General features: G+C 45.5%; 1 protein-coding gene across 1 annotated transcript; it reads right to left on the reverse strand.

Annotated features, from left to right (window-relative positions):
* Positions 1–12,504: 12,504 nt before the first annotated feature.
* On the reverse strand, positions 12,505–14,024 carry LOC124706426 (expansin-B3-like). The gene is made up of 4 exons (XM_047238091.1): positions 13,756–14,024; positions 13,561–13,670; positions 13,276–13,460; positions 12,505–13,003 (listed from the first exon to the last, which is right to left on the reverse strand). Exons 1-4 carry the CDS (start codon positions 13,940–13,942, stop codon positions 12,679–12,681), a joined length of 807 nt encoding a protein of 268 aa, XP_047094047.1. The 5' UTR covers positions 13,943–14,024; the 3' UTR covers positions 12,505–12,678.
* Positions 14,025–17,227: the final 3,203 nt, after the last annotated feature.

A 17,227-nucleotide genomic window follows, 5' to 3' on the forward strand; every position in this document is an offset into this window, starting at 1 on the left:
CATCCAACAAAAGTGTAGAGTATGCATTTATCTATTCTGTTATGTGATCAATGTTGAGAGTGTCCACTAGTGAAAGTGTAATCCCTAGGCCTTGTTCCTAAATACTGCTGAGTTACTACTGCTTGTTCTACTGTTTTACTCATGCGTTACTTACTGTCTGCAATACCACCACCATCAACTACACGCCAAGCACTTTTACGGCACCGTTGCTACTGCTCATACTTATTTATACCACCTGTATTTCACTATCTCTTCGCCGAACTAGTGCACCTATTTGGTGTGTTGGGGACACAAGAGACTTCTTGCTTTGTGGTTGCGGGGTTGCATGAGAGGGATATCTTTGACCTCTTCCTCCCCGAGTTCGATAAACCTTGGGTATCCACTTAAGGGAAACTTGCTGCTGTTCTACAAACCTCTGCTCTTGGAGGCCCAACACTGTCTACAGGAAAGGAGGGGAACGTAGACATCAAGCACTTTTCACGGCGCCGTTGTCGGGGAGGAAAGGTAAAAGGCTCTCATACTACGGTCTCGGGTAAAGTATTTTTCTCGGCGCCGTTGTGTGTGTGCTCAAAGCTATTTCCTTTAGATCCTGCAATTGCATCTTGTTGTTTCTTGTTTACACTAGTTTGGCATAATGTACAAGAGTGAGCTTCTTATTCTATTTCCTGATTTAAAACATGGATTGTTTGATGCGAAAATTAAAAAACCTATGAAATCTTCTTTGCATGCTGGTAGTAATATTAGTATGAACGCTTTGAACACCATTGTTGACAATAATATAGAAAGTTCTAAGCTTGGGGAAGCTGGTTTGCATGATATTTTTAGTCCCCCAAGCATTGAGGAGAAAATTTTCTTTGATGATACTTTGCCTCCTATTTCTGATGATTATAATGATAGTGGTCTTTTGATGCCACTTACTGCTGAGAGTAAATTTTGTTGTGATTATACTATGCCTCCTACACTTGATGAGAATAATAATGATAGCTACTTTGTTGAATTTGCTCCCGCTACTACTAATAAAATTGATTATGCTTATGTGGAGAGTAATAATTTTATGCATGAGACTCATGATAAGAATGCTTTATGTGATAGTTATATTGTTGAGTTTGCTCATGATGCTACTGAAAGTTATTATGAGAGAGGAAAATATGGTTGTAGAAATTTTCATGTTACTAAAATGCCTCTCTATGTGCTGAAATTTTTGAAGCTATACTTGTTTTATCTTCCTATGCTTGTTACTTTGCTCCTCATGAACTTGTTTATTTACAAGATTCCTATGCATAGGAAGCATGTTAGACTTAAATGTGTTTTTAATTTGCCTCTTGATGCTCTCTTTTGCTTCACATACTATTTCTTGCGAGTGCATCATTAAAACTGCTGAGCCCATCTTAATGGCTAAAAGAAAGAACTTCTTGGGAGATAACCCATGTGCTATTTTGCTACAGTACTTTGTTTTATATTTGTGTCTTGGAAGTTGTTTACTACTGTAGCAACCTCTCCTTATCTTAGTTTTGAGTTTTGTTGTGCCAAGTAAAGTCTTTGATAGAAAAGTAAGTACTAGATTTGGATTACTGCGCAGTTCCAGATTTCTTTGCTGTCACGAATCTGAGCCCACTGCCCTGCAGGAAGCTCAGAAAATTATGCCAATTTACGTGCATGATCCTCAGATATGTACGCAACTTTCATTCAATTTGAGCATTTTCATTTGAGCAAGTCTGGTGGCCTAATAAAATCCATCTTTACGGACTGTTCTGTTTTGACAGATTCTGCCTTTTATTTCGCATTGCCTCTTTTGCTATGTTGGATGAATTTCTTTGATCCATTAATGTCCAGTAGCATTATGCAATGTCCAGAAGTGTTAAGAATGATTGTGTCACCTCTGAACATGTTAATTTTTATTGTCCACTAACCCTCTAATGAGTTGTTTCGAGTTTGGTGTGGAGGAAGTTTTCAAGGGTCAAGAGAGGAGGATGATATACTACGATCAAGGAGAGTGAAAGCTCTAAGCTTGGGGATGCACCCGGTGGTTCACCCCTGCATATATCAAGAAGACTCAAGCGTCTAAGCTTGGGGATGCCCAAGGCATCCCCTTCTTCATCGACAACATTATCGGGTTCCTCCCTGAAACTATATTTTTATTCCATCACATCTTATGTGCTTTTTCTTGGAGCGTCTGTTTGTTTGCTTTTGTTTTTGTTTGTGTTTGAATAAATTGGATTACATCATGCTTGTGTTGGAGAGAGACACGCTCCGCTGGTTCAAATGAACACATGTGTTCTTAGCTCATAATATTCATGGCGAAGTTTCCTCTTCGTTAAATTGTTATATGGTTGGAATTGGAAAATGATACATGTAGTAATTGCTATAAATGTCTTGGGTAATGTGATACTTGGCAATTGTTGTGCTCATGTTTAAGCTCTTGCATCATATACTTTGCACCCATTAGTGAAGAAATACATAGAGCATGCTAAAATTTGGTTTGCATAATTGGTCTCTCTAAGGTCTAGATAATTTCTAGTAAGGTGTTTGAACAACAAGGAAGACGATGTATAGTCTTATAATACTTGTAATATGTCTTTTATGTGAGTTTTGCTGTACTAGTTCATCCTTTTGTTTGCTTCAAACAACCTTGCTAGCCTAAACCTTGTATCGAGAGGGAATACTTCTCATGCATCCAAAATACTTGAGCCAACCACTATGCCATTTGTGTCCACCATACCTACCTATACTACATGGTATTTTCCCGCCATTCCAAAGTAAATTGCTTGAGTGCTACCTTTAAAATTCCATCATTCACCTTTGCAATATATAGCTCATGGGACAAATAGCTTAAAAACTATTGTGGTATTGAATATGTAATTATGCACTTTATCTCTTATTAAGTTGCTTGTTGTGCGATAACCATGTTTACTCGGGAACGCCATCAACTCATTGTTGAATTTCATGTGAGTTGCTATGCATGTTCGTCTTGTCCGAAGTAAGGGCGATCTACACCGAGTTGAATGGTTTGAGCATGCATATTGTGAGAGAAGAACATTGGGCCGCTAACTAAAGCCATGTTCCATGGTGGAAGTTTCAGTTTTGGACAAATATCCTCAAATCTCTAATGAGAAAAGAATTAATTGTTGTTGAATGCTTAAAGCATTAAAAGAGGAGTCCATTATCTCGTTGTCTATGTTGTCCCGGTATGGATGTCTAAGTTGAGAATAATCAAAAGCGAGAAATCCAAATGCGAGCTTTCTCCTTAGACCTTTGTACAGAGCGGCATAGAGGTACCCCTTTGTGATACTTGGTTAAAGCATATGTATTGCGGTGATAATCCAGGTAGTCCAAGCTAATTAGGACAAGGTGCGGGCACTATTAGTACACTATGCATGAGGCTTGCAACTTATAAGATATAATTTACATGATGCATATGCTTTATTACTACCGTTGACAAAATTGTTTCATGTTTTCAAAATAAAAGCTCTAGCACAAATATAGCAATCGATGCTTTTCCTCTATGGAGGACCATTCTTTTACTTTCAATGTTGAGTCAGTTCACCTATTTCTCTCCACCTCAAGAAGCAAACACTTGTGTGAACTGTGCATTGATTCCTACATACTTGCTTATTGCACTTATTATATTACTCTATGTTGACATTATCCATGAGATATACATGTTACAAGTTGAAAGCAACCGCTGAAACTTAATCTTCTTTTGTGTTGCTTCAATACCTTTACTTTGAATTATTACCTTATGAGTTAACTCTTATGCAAGACTTATTGATGCTTGTCTTGAAGTACTATTCATGAAAAGTCTTTGCTTTATGATTCACTTGTTTACTCATGTCATACACATTGTTTTGATCGCTGCATTCACTACATATGCTTTACAAATAGTATGATCAAGTTTATGATGGCATGTCACTCCAGAAATTATCTTTGTTATCGTTTTACCTGCTCCGGACGAGCAGAACTAAGCTTAGGGATGCTGATACGTCTCCAACGTATCGATAATTTCTTGTGTTCCATGCCACATTATTGATGTTATCTATATGTTTTATGCACACTTTATGTCATATTCGTGCATTTTCTCGGAACTAACCTATTAACAAGATGCCGAAGTGCCGGTTCCTGTTTTCTCGCTGTTTTTGGTTTCGAAATCCTAGTAACGAAATATTCTCGGAATCGGACGAAATCAACGCCAAAGTTCCTATTTTCATCGGAAGCATCCAGAACACCCGGAAGGACCGAGAGGGGGCCACAGGGCCACCAAACCCTAGGCCGGCGCGGCCGAGGGGGCGCGCCGCCCTATGGTGTGGCCCCCTGTCAGCCCTCCTGCGCCGCCTCTTCGCCTATAAGAAGCCCCTGGATCAGAAAACCCGACACCAATTGACGAAACCCACGAAACCTGCCGAGCCGCCGCCATCGCGAAGCCAAGATCCGGGGGACAGGATCTCTGCTCCGGCACCCCGCCGGAGCGGGGAAGTGCCCCCGGAAGGCTTCTCCATCGACACCGCTGCCATCTCCACCGCCATCTTCATCACCGCTGCTGCTCCCATGAGGAGGGAGTAGTTCTCCATCGAGGCTCGGGGCTGTACCGGTAGCTATGTGGTTCATCTCTCTCCTATGTAGTTCAATACAATAATCTCATGAGCTGCCTTACATGATTGAGATTCATATGATGATGCTTGTAATCTAGATGTCATTATGCTAGTCAAGTGAGTTTTACTTATGTGATCTCCTGAGACTCCTCGTCCCACGTGTGTAAAGGTGACAAGTGTGTGCACCGTGTGGGTCTCTTAGGCTAGATTTCACTGAATACTTACTCATTGAATGGCATAGTGAGGTGCTTATTTATATCTCTTTAAGATTGCAGCATGTTGTATCACAATTTATCCATGTGCTACTCTAGTGATTTGTTATTAAAGTAGTTTATTCCTCCCGCATGTGTGCAAAGGTGACAGGTGCGTGCACCGTGTTAGTACTTGGTTTATGCTATGATTATGATCTCTTGTAGATTATGAAGTTAACTATTGCTATGATAATATTGATGTGATCTATTCCTCCTACATATGCATGAAGGTGACGAGTGTGCATGCTATGCTAGTACTTGGTTTAGTAGCGTTGATCTATCTTACACTAAAGGTTACTTAAACATGAGCATTATTGTGGAGCTTGTTAACTCCGGCATTGAGGGTTCGTGTAATCCTACGCAATGTGTTCATCATCCAACAAAAGTGTAGAGTATGCATTTATCTATTCTGTTATGTGATCAATGTTGAGAGTGTCCACTAGTGAAAGTGTAATCCCTAGGCCTTGTTCCTAAATACTGCTGAGTTACTACTGCTTGTTACTGTTTCTATCAAGCGTTACTACTGCTCGCAATACCACCACCATCAACTACACGCCAAGCACTTTTCTCGGCACCGTTGCTACTGCTCATACTTATTTATACCACCTGTATTTCACTATCTCTTCGCCGAACTAGTGCACCTATTTGGTGTGTTGGGGACACAAGAGACTTCTTGCTTTGTGGTTGCGGGGTTGCATGAGAGGGATATCTTTGACCTCTTCCTCCCTGAGTTCGATAAACCTTGGGTATCCACTTAAGGGAAACTTGCTGCTGTTCTACAAACCTCTGCTCTTGGAGGCCCAACACTGTCTACAGGAAAGGAGGGGGAACGTAGACATCAGTCGTCAGCCGACAATTTCGGAGGTGCCGATGCTTTCTCCTTGATTGATCGCTGAGCAATAACTTCATAGAATACTCCATCTGGAATAGGGGAGCACATGGATCCAATGTTTGCTAGGGCATCTGCTTCCTCATTGCTAGCTCTGCCGATGTGTTTGAGTTCGCACCCTTCAAATTTGGCTTCCATATTCTGGTATAATTGACGGTATGCAATCATATTATCGCTGACTGCGTCGCATAAGTTCATCGACTGCTACACCACCAGATTCGAGTCTCCGTTAATTTCCAGGCGTGTTGCTCCACATGCTTTTGCCATCCTCATTCCATGCAATAGTGCTTCATATTCCGCTTCGTTATTTGTCGGCAGGGGGAAGTTCATGCGCAGGGTATACTTCATCTTGTCTCCTTGTGGTGATATCAGTATAACTCCCGTGCCTGCGCCTGTGCTCCGCTTCGATCCATCAAAGTACATTGTCCATGAGCCAGACATGTCGGGTGCTGCCGGAGTTTGCGACTGGATCCAGTCTGCCACGAAATCTGGGAGAACTTGAGATTTGATTGTTATCCGATTGACGTAGGTTATGTCGTGTGGTGCTATCTCGATGGCCCATTGAGATACTCGACCCGTAGCTTCTGGGTTGGTGAGTATATTCTTCAATGGTGCTTCGCTTACCACAATAATCGGGTGCTCCATGAAATAATGGCGCAGTTTACGAGCTGTTCTCCATACCGCGTATGCCAACTTCTGGTGATGAGGATATCTCTGTTTCGCTGGCGTGAGTACTTCACTGAGGTAGTAAACGAGTCGTTGCACACCATGAACTCTTCCTGCCTCCTCTCGTTCAACAACTAGGACGCTGCTAAAGACTTGCACCGTTGCTGCTATGTACATGAGCAATGTTTCCTTTTCTCGCGGGGTTACAAGTACTGGTGATGTCGATAAGATCTTCTTTAGGTTATTGAAAGATTCCTGCGCCTCGTTTGTCCACTCGAACTTTTCTGACTTCTTCATCAAACTATAGAAGGGCAAGGCTTTCCCTCCTAGCTTTGCGATGAATCTGCTGAGCGCTGCTAGCCGTCCTGCCAACTGCTGTACTTGGTGCAAATTCTTTGGCGGCTCCATATCGAGAATAGCTTTGATCTTCAAGGGCTTGGCCTCTATCCCTCTGGCTGAGATGAAGTACCCGAGTACTTGTCCTCCCGGCACCCCGAAGAAAATTTTCTTCGGGTTTAGCTTGATTTTGTACCTGTCGAGATTGTCGAATGTTTCTTGCAGATCTTCGATAAGGGTGGCGGCCTGCTTGGTCTTGACCACGATATCATCGATGTAGACCTCGATATTCCTTCCGATTTTCTCTCCAAGACAGGCTTGCATACACCGGTGATAAGTCGCTCCTACGTTTTTCAACCCGAAAGTCATAACGTTGTAGCAGAAAATGCCGTGCGGGGTGATGAACGCGGTTAACTCTTGGTCCTCTTTCTTGAGCTTGATCTGGTTATACCCGGAGTATGCATCGAGAAAAGAGAGACGGTCACATCCTGCTGTAGAATCGACTATCTGGTCAATGCGAGGCAGCGGGAAGTGGTCCTTAGGGCAATGCTTATTGAGACTTGTGTAATCGATACACATGCGAAGAGCTGTTGTATCTTTCTTTGGCACCATGACTGAGTTGGATACCCACTCGGCTTCTTTAAGCTCCCGAATGAATCCAGCCTTGCGGAGCCGACTAGTTTCTTCACCGATTGCTTTTCTCTTCGGCTCTGAAAACCGGCGCATCGTCTGCGGTACAGGTTTAGCTTTTGGGTCAACATTGAGGGCGTTCTTAGCGAGTTCCCTGGGAATACCTGGCATGTCGGATGGTTCCCATGCAAATATTTCACAGCGCTCACGGAGGAACTCTATGAGCGCACTTTCATATGCGACAGTAAGATCTGCCGAAGTATTGACTGTCTTCTTCGGGTCCGAAGGGTGCACTTGTTGCTTCTTTGCTTCCTTTGCGACGTCAAATTCATCGGATCTTGCGCTCCGATTGTCGGCTGGTGGCTTCGTGTGGTCTGTAATAGCGTCGAGTGCGTTAAGCTCTTCCTTAACCCCGAACTTTGAAGCGATCTTCTGGAAATCCCTGTCACAGCTGTCTGAACGGGAGAAGCTTCCGTGAATGTTTATTGTTGTCCCATTATTGTCTGGCATCTTCAACTTCAGATACGCGTAATGAGGTACTGCCATGAATTTAGCAAACGCTGGTCTGCCTAGGATGGCGTGATATTGAGATTCCCAATCGACCACTTCGAATTCAATTTTCTCCTTTCTGAAGTTGTTGGGTGTGCCGAAAACTACATCCAGGGATATTTTACCAAGGGAGTAAGCGGGTCGGGTTGAGATGATGCCGTGGAATCCTGTGTCAGATTCCCTTAGCATGTCAACTGTTAGACCCATTGCTTTCATTGTACTGGCGAACAACAGGTTCAGACCGCTCCCTCCATCCATGAATACCTTGCTCATGTTGTATCCTCCGATCTGCGCTTCGAGGACCAGGGCAGCGTGACCAGGCCTTGGAACTTCCTTCGGGTGATCCGCATTGCTGAAGGATATACTTTGATCCGACCAGTCGATATATTCGGGTGCGTCGACCATAGCGACTTCTGCATACTTCACTTCCCGTGAAAACTTCTTGACTTCTCTTTTTGAAAAACTGGTTTTATGGATCATGTTGACCTGTCCGCGAGACTCCGGAAATACTTCGGCTAGCACGTACTTGTCTCCTCCTTCGGTATGTATGGTTCGGTGGATAATCGTAGGGTGCCGCTCTCCTTTCCATCGAGTAAGCCCTTGCTGCGGCTTCGGCCCTAAGATCGTCGCAGAGCTGCCGAATTTCGAGGAACTGTCGACAGTTTTTGAGCAGATGGCTGGATTTTACGAGGTTATCCTTTGGGTCGATGTAAGAATGCAGATAACATGGTGTTTCAAGTTGCTCTGTAGCCGATAGGTAAGGTGTGCGAAGACGATTTTTGCTTGGCTGCACGTTGTGATATCCTCGTTCGTACTGTCTGGGGCGAGTCGCAATCTTCTCCTCTTCTTTGCGGCGTGAGTCCTTTCGTCTTTTCCTTTGCTCCTCTATGGCGCCAAAACTGCCTCGGCTGCCCCCTCCCGTACTCCTAGGCAGGACTGCCGAAGCTGTTGCTGGCGTGGTATCATCTGGAACCGAAGTTCTTGGACTTGACGTGTTTGAACTAGGGAGGCGAAGAAATCCTCTGGAATCGATGATGAAGTGAACACCACCGAAAGTAGTATCCATGTTGCTGCGTGATTCTGCGGAGATCGGATGCGATGCCTCGGCGTGCGATACGAACTCGAAAGATCCGCAACGAACTGAATCTCTTGGATCTGATGGCGTTGGTGACTCTAGCATGAACACTGCAGACGTAACTGGAACTGCCGATGACCTGCCTTGTGCCAACAGATTTCCCACAGACGGCGCCAATTGTCGAGGGTACTCCTCGGCAATGCCCTCCGTTTGTGGCTTAGGGTAGATGGAATCCTGTAGGCTGACACGAGACATCGGTTATCAAACAAGCGGGGAAAGCGATTTACCCAGGTTCGGAGCCCTCGATGAGGTAAAACCCTTACGTCCTGCATGTCTGATCTTGATTATGAAAATATCGGGTTACAATGGGGTGCCGAAGGTTTCGGCTGTGATCTCGTCGAGAGGCTAAGTGCTATGAATCCCTAGCTCTAGACTTCTGATGGCTAAAGTTGCTAAGATTGCGTGTGTCCCTCGGCAGCCCCTCTCCTGGCCCTTATATAGGGGGCCATGTCTCGAGAGATCTGTCCGGGTACGACTAGGTTACAAAGGACCCTAGTTCTAGACTTTCCTTGCATCCTTTGCTTCTTCATCTTGTTCCTCAAGGAATCTTCTTCGGCACCGACGTAGCGGCCCACCTTGCCATCGGGTGTCTTCATGGGCCTCCAGTTGGGCCGTACGGGATAGGGCAATAACAGTTACCCGACGGGTAATGCCCACGTCAGCCTTTTCTCCATTCCCCAAGGTAATGGTGGTGGCGACACAGAAGAGGTACATATCTGTCTCATTGCAAGGGTTGCCCAAACCGACTCAAATCTTCTCCAGATCTTTCCACTCTAGACATGGCCATCTAAAACGAAGTGCTCTTGCGGAAAAAACGGTGTTGAGCACCCCCAGAACCCAAAGATTTTTCGGTCTACACACCGTGTCCCAATTCACCTTGCATTGACCACTGGCAACCTTGTCGGCGGCCGCTCATAAGAGAGCCCGCTAGAGTTTCTTAATGTTGTGCATGGAGCGAGAAGGCACAACTAAAGGAGTCAAGTGATAGGTGGATTGTGAGTCAAGCACGGACTTGACAAGAGCGGTGCGGCCCGCCGCCGTAACGAATTTACCATTCTAATTAAGTTGGTATCTTCTAAATATGGAAAGTCCGCTCTCCTTAGGCACCAAACCTAGATAAGAAGCCCGGGGTACTTGATGGAGAAAGATGTCCTTTCGACCAAAAGACTGTTGAAAATGTCATCAAGGTTAATATCGCCGTTCATCCTCTATGGATTTGGGGAGGTCACAGGCCTTCGGTACACCATGTGCAATTACGTCCACGAAGCGTTTACCTAGAAGAACTAGTCGTTGGTTTGTTTGGGAAAACTGTTTTAGGATGGTGTCATGTTAGTAACCTTTGGTGTGACACACTTACACTCTCACATGTTCTCTTGTTGATTTCCCTGGATTTGGGGCAGCCGGTGCAACTGAGAGAGATCAGCGCCAGTATTTACGGCGACGATCCAGCGGGAACTCTAGCTAGCTAGGTCAACTATATTCTTGCTTATTTTTAACGTAGCTAGTTGAACTTTTAGGCCGGCTCTCATGTAAAAAGTAATGAATCATTCACTATCATTAGCTAGCTAAGACTGGCGGTTATAGAGTTGGTTAGTGGTTACTATACTGAAAGAGAGAGCTTCTGAAAGAGAAAGGCATGTGCTTGAGGATTTAGCGCCCTTTGCGTTGGATAGACGCACTAGTCGATCGGTAGCCATGAAGTACCCAGCCGTCTGCGTGCTTTCGGTCGTTTGCAGGAATTATGGTGTACCGATCTTTCCAAGATCATCAAATCTAACGGAACAGATCGAGTACTGTCGATCGACAAAAGAAAAGACACAGATCAATGCAGAACGAAACTTACGGAGATTTGGTTACGCAGTCTTGGACTCTTGGTCCTCGAATCGTTGCAACTTTTACTCCATTTAAAATTGCGCAAAAGTATGCAGCACATTCTAAGTCAGCGGGGGGCCACTTCATGCTAATCAATTCAGCTACCTTTCTCAACATCCAAATGTTAGCCGTTCGATTCGGAAGTCGACTTTGCACCATGGCCTTACGTTGGTTAGAAAGTCGGGATCAGATCCCAGAGGTGCAACTTTTTTTTTTTTGGAGATAATAACTGATGGAATTCATTGGCGAAACCGATTACAAACGACTCCAAAAATAAAGGAAAATACAATATGATCCCTGACTTTTGCAAGAATGACCTCACACCATACTTCCAGACCACAATCAATCCCATCGTCCTCGTCATCACCAAACAAGTACAGAGAGCGGAGCCAGAGGCAGCGCATCTTCCAACACCATCGAATCACCGCCGTCACCGTCGCCACACTGGACTTTGAACACCGAAGGAGTGCCCACCCCGGAGGGTGAGAGCTAATAATCTTTTCCAGACCATCGGGCGGATAGGAGATGGGGAAGAGCCAACAGTACCTCCAGATGAAGATCCCCGAGCAGTAGACCCAAGCCACCAGTAGAACGCTCCACCATCGGGCAGGTTTAGGCGTCGACACGTCAAGCCGCCTCCACCCCTCGCCAACAAGGCTGGCCGGAGGGGGCTGCAAGACGCTGCAGCCGCAGACCACCAGAAGAGCACACACGACCCTGAAAAGGAGGACGGTGGTGCCATCGTCTTCCTCTCCGTCGCCACCACGGCCGGCCAAGGGGAAGACAACAGCAACAACACTCCTCTGACTCCCAAACATACTCCACAAACCCGTGGCGGGGTCGAAGATCGACCGCACCCAGGGAGACCACCCTCCCCAGATCCACAGATCTGGGAGGATACCTGGCCAGCAGCTCGCCGGCGCTACCACAAGTGGCCTTGCCAAGATGGGGGTCGAGCTCCAGCCCTCTTATTCCGACGCGACGCCGCCTCCACCATCACGACGACGTATCCCGAGAACCTAGATGAAAACCAGGCCGAGCCGCTGCACGGCAGCCGGAGAGGGTCCCCCACCGCCGCCACACCACCGGGGCTTTGCCCGGCGGCTCCACCGGTGGCGGCGGCGGGGGGGAGGAGGGTGTTGGGGCTAGGTTGGGGGAGGCGGCGGGAGGGTGTTGGGGCTTCCTCTTATCCCAGAGGTGCAATTGCTGTGATCTTGCGCGGACATGCAAATTTGATGATAGAAGGTAATAGAAGGGGGGCAATGTCGGGAGTTCGGAGCCATTGCACTTGGCACCGGCATCACTGCGTTTCTGTGGTGTTTTTTTCTTTTCTTTAAGTCCACATATACGTACACAATTTTGGCTTCAACCTACTTGACACCAAACCTCGGGTTAGATTTTGAATTAGTTTCGCCGCGGTCAGATGAGGCATTAGTTTTGCCAAAAGAGTTAGATTTGTCAAAAAAAAAAATACAAAGGTAGAAGTAGAAACACAAATCAACCGGTAGGTACACACAAACTGTAATAATTTATGATGATATGCTTACAATGAAAGTGGGCGCGGGAGAGCATGCACATGCAAAAGTGCCTCTCCACCATATCCCACAGTCCACAGACATATCAAAACACACATGCATGATCGACGACGCCTACATGACACCCGACAGCGGACGTCCCACCTAATCCTCAGTCTCCATGCATGCAAACAAACCACGATAGTACAATACCAAATCTAGCCGACGGTTCCAAATGATCAGTTCATCTTCAGCTGTACTGAACGATGGAGCGGTAGGAGGCGCTGGGGGCCCAGTTGGCCGGGATGATCTTGTCGGCGACAAGCTGCTTGCCGGACTCGTTGGTGATGCGCATGGAGAAGGGCGCCTGGAGGCGGTGGCCGGAGTCGAGGCGCCAGATGGATCCCCACGACTCCCTCATCGGCGTCCAGCTCCCGGCGTTGGCCTCCATGAGGTCCACCTGCACCACGTCGCCGTCGCCGTCCTCGTACTCCACCAGGACCGCGAAGTAGACGGCGTTGGAGCCCTGCTCGACGTGGAAGGTCACCTTCAGGCCGGGGAACTCACACGGCACTCTGCATGATTAATCAGCGTCAGCCAGCAATCCAGTTGTTTTAGTGTAACCCAGCTGCCTGGGCGACGACAGTGTGTGAATGAAGTGACGGTACTGAAAAATTCGAGCATTTTCGCGCGAATCTATTTGGGTCCCAGTTAAACCGGTCGTTGATGCTAAAGTTTTGCTGTGTAAAAGTAGTGGGTTTATATGATTCTGTTCAGGTAGGGCCAGGTGATGTAGGAAGTTCGTGTGCAAGGAATGATCGATGTGGTTGCGGTGCATGTGACCGACCTCTTGAACTGGATGTCGATGATGCCGGAGTGGCGGAGCTTGTCGTTGAGGCCGGGCTTGGCCATGGCGCCGAAGGCCGTGCCGCTGAGGTCGAAGTGGTACTTGGCCACCGGGTAGTAGTTCATGTCCGTGATCACCACCGTCTCCGGGTTGCCGGAGCAGGCAGGGTCGTTGGTGCATCGTATCTGCATAAATCAAAAACAAACAGTCAAAAAGCATGTCGCACCAACACTACATTTTCCACCAGCAACGCCTCTGCACAGTCCACCTAGTGTCGCTAGCTACCTGGTAGCAGGAGCCGCATCCCTTGCCGTCCTTGAAAATGGGTTCATTGCCGCAGGACGTCATGGAGGAGAAGGGGTACTGGTCGGTGTTCTTGAACCCACACGCGCCGCCTGCACATCACCACCGCAAATACACTGTCAAATAAACGATCGCCGACAGAATGGCAACGCCGCATATACATAGACGTATAATTACCGTCGTCCATAGGGCCGGCGCCGGTTGGTGCGCCGTACCAGGTGGCCCTGGCGGCCTCCCAGTTAGGGTCGGCGGTGAAGTCGGAAGCACTGAAGTTCCCCGGCCGGCCGGCGGCGGCGTAGGAGACGAGAAGGGAGGAGAATGCAACAAGTGCAATAACGGCCTTGTCAGACGACAGATTAGCCATCTCAACTACGAGGCACCACTACACGACTATGCTTCTTCAAGCTCGAGAGCAGTAGTACCGGTACACTGACCAGGCTGGAGGTTTGAACTATGTTTTGGTGTCCTGGGAGTATCATATTGCCTGGGTTATTTATAGGCAGACTGCAGGGCGACGCGACGCCATAGCCATCGATGGTTGTTGCACCCGACGTGCTTTTTGTAGTGTAAGGGGTCACATGGCTATAGGAAGAAATCATGGGAGGAATGGCGGGCGATCACTTCATTTCACGGGCGCAGAAGTATTTAAAATATGCGAAATCACGGGTTCGGCAGTTATATGTGGCATGGTTTTGCTGGCGCCACTTCTCCACTAGCCCTGTTCACGGATACTCCGAACTGTATTCTCTATCTCTGCAGAAAGTGACGCGTACTCTGAAACTGAATCAGCGTATCCCATTTCAGCCATGTACAGCTCAGCTACGATGCGATATGCTGGGTTAGGAACGAGGGGGTTCGGTCGATCGGGCACAGCTAGCCGGGAACAGAAACCATGGAGGTTAGCCTGACTGACTGACTATTGTTGGAAGCAATCATCGTAACCAACCTGTGTAACAGCCTTGTCTATGCAACCACCAAATCATGTACCAAGTCGCGTAGAGGTACCTAATTTACCAGTTACAGATTCCTACGGAAAAATAATGGGAGTACTTGCGATTTCGTTCACGCACAACAATGATACCTTGTAAGTGACCTTCATCAATCGATCCATTTAAATATTCCATGGCACAAACCGTCCTGAGTTTTCTAGACACGCTAACTGTCTTGACCCCTGATTTCTTATTATGCATCAAAAACTAGGCTTTTGCTCTCCTGAAATAATCATTTTTGCACAGTCGGTACTGCATCATATCCCCAAGTTTCACACATGGGGAGTGGATTATTACAGCTACCGGTACCAAAAAGTCTCATGAATCAACAGCTCCAGAACTGCTGTCTGCTACTTACTATAGTACTACCATCGTAGACCATCTCTAGCGAAAGTCTAATCATGTTTCCCCCCCCTCTGGTGAAATAAGGAATCAGATCTTCTCTTTGGCGCGGCAAGACTCAAGAGCAAGAGTTTTGCACTGCTGCCTTTTGATTTTTGAAATTAGAAATTTTGTTTGAAAGAGATGCAGACCTTCTGCGAGCCATGGCAAGAGCAAGAGTTCAGTAAAAGAAAGCCTGGGAAAAGGTATTGTAAATGATTTCTATCGATGACTGGTGGTTCTCACTCGACAACGCTCATGTCTCTAGAAGAAGAGCAATGGCCACGCTCGCCATGTTTGTATCTTGAGATGTTTGGGGAAACGCAACAGCCGGATTTTTAGAAATATTAGCTACATGCCTACCTTCATCATCAGGAAGATAAAAAAAAATGAAGCAGCAAATTGGGCAATCGCCGGGGCTAAACATTTGAGCTACGCCATGCTACGAGAGTAGTTGTATTTGTATTTGTTTTTTTTCTTTCAGTCTTCTTTGGCTTATGTTTGTGAACTCTCCTTAATTAATGAAGTAAAGCAAAGCTTTTGCCTCGGTTTAAAAAAAAATTGATTTTGCTCAAACAGAGACCTAGTTTTATTTTCTTGAGAAGAAAAGTTACTAGTTTGTTTCCTACCTGGACTATGTTTCTCGGAGACATTGTTCGCTTCAACATTATATGTTTCACTTTTTTGTAAATAGGGGTTTTTGAAAGTTTCAGAATTGATGAAACACGTGTCTTTTTAGCAATGCCAAAAAAAAAATAGGGGAGTTGAACTACTAGGCCCCTTTTAGCAAAAGTTGAACAATTAGGTGTTTTCAGATCAAGAATTACTCCCTCCGGTCTCTTTTAATTGACTCGGATTTAGTACAAATTGGTACTAAATTTAAGTCAATTAAAAAAGAACGGAGGGAGTACATGGGTTCGAGCCTTAAGGTGCTTGTTGAGCCCAACCTAAAAATCAGTCCGATGTTCCACTTGTTGGATTGGTTTCAAGAAACCTGACAACTCAGCCCATAACTTTCAGATAAGAGGCCACGGGCCAACCCTATCTGCTGCCCAATGTGGCATATAGGAGAAACCGACACTCATCTCACACCATAATGGGCCTGCCCAAAAAGGTCGGATCAGCTATATTTCTTTTTATATACTTTTCTACTTCTTCTATTAATTACTCGCTCCCCACAAAAAAATTATTACTCGCTCCCCATTGCATGAGGCACACTTGGTTTTCGTGTACTAGCTTTTACCACTAATTTAACGAATTATAGATGTATCACTTGACATAGTACCATTAAAAACTTTATTTAAATGTAAACTTAGTGGTATTATTTTTGTGATGTATCCATTTTTACCGGTCAAATCAATGGTCAAACTTGGTCTCGAAACGGAAGAAGTATAGCTTTCATGGTGTGCTTACCACAACTCGGTTGACCAACATGTGTTACAGGCTTGTCTATGCAACCGCTGGATCCAAGTCGCATAAAGGTACCTAATTAACCCGCTACGGATTCCTGCAGAAAAATAATACTCCCTCCGATTCAAGGAATAAGGCGCTCTTGTTTTACGTGTTTTTTGTTTGGCCAAGAATTGCTCAAAATATATAAAGGTTATTTTTATAAAATTGGTATCATTAGAAAGTGTTTTTCAATACGAATCCAATGATACTAATTACATATAATATAATCAAGATTTTGTTGCTCAACTTTTATGGTCAAAATTCATCTTGGAATACGCGTGCGCCTTATTTATTGGGACGGCAACAATGATATTAAGTGACCTTCAGAATAATGTACATTTGGAAGCACCGAAACAGGAAGCACTTTGATAACATTATCCCTCCAGGGCAGAGCTGGCTAGCTAACTTCAGAATAGATTCTGATCTCCTAAGTTGCAGGGTTAAAATTGAGCTTAGAGAGAAAATAACCTCTTTTGTTGAAGGTTTGAGAGTCTAAGAATTGTTAGAGGGAACCATGGACCTACCATGCTAGCCTTGTAAAAACGTTTGTAAATAATTAGTTTTAATATATAAGCAGTAGGAGATTCTCCTGTTGTAATTTCTCCAAATAACAATGATAGTAAGTGACCTCCATGGATCCATGTGGTCATCCATTGAAATATTTAAGGACACAACCGTCTTAAGTTTTCTAGAGATGCTATTGTCTCGACACCTGGTTATGCACACAAAAAACTCGGCTTTCGCTCGCCTAAAATAATCCACAACTCTTCTTTTGAATAATGATGGTAGAAGAAGCAGACTTCTCCTGATATCATCCATCCTTTCCA

Source organism: Lolium rigidum, chromosome 4 (genome assembly GCF_022539505.1).
Source record: "Lolium rigidum isolate FL_2022 chromosome 4, APGP_CSIRO_Lrig_0.1, whole genome shotgun sequence".
NCBI lineage: Eukaryota > Viridiplantae > Streptophyta > Magnoliopsida > Poales > Poaceae > Lolium > Lolium rigidum.

Excerpts from the sequence above, each read along its gene's own strand:
- LOC124706426 (XM_047238091.1), bottom strand. The coding sequence starts at position 13,942 with ATGGCTAATCTGTCGTCTGACAAGGCCGTTATTGCACTTGTTGCATTC. Across the intron at positions 13,461-13,560 it reads GATGCGGCTCCTGCTACCAG|ATACGATGCACCAACGACCC; the intron begins GTAGCTAGCGAC and ends TGATTTATGCAG. Across the intron at positions 13,004-13,275 it reads ATCGACATCCAGTTCAAGAG|AGTGCCGTGTGAGTTCCCCG; the intron begins GTCGGTCACATG and ends TTAATCATGCAG.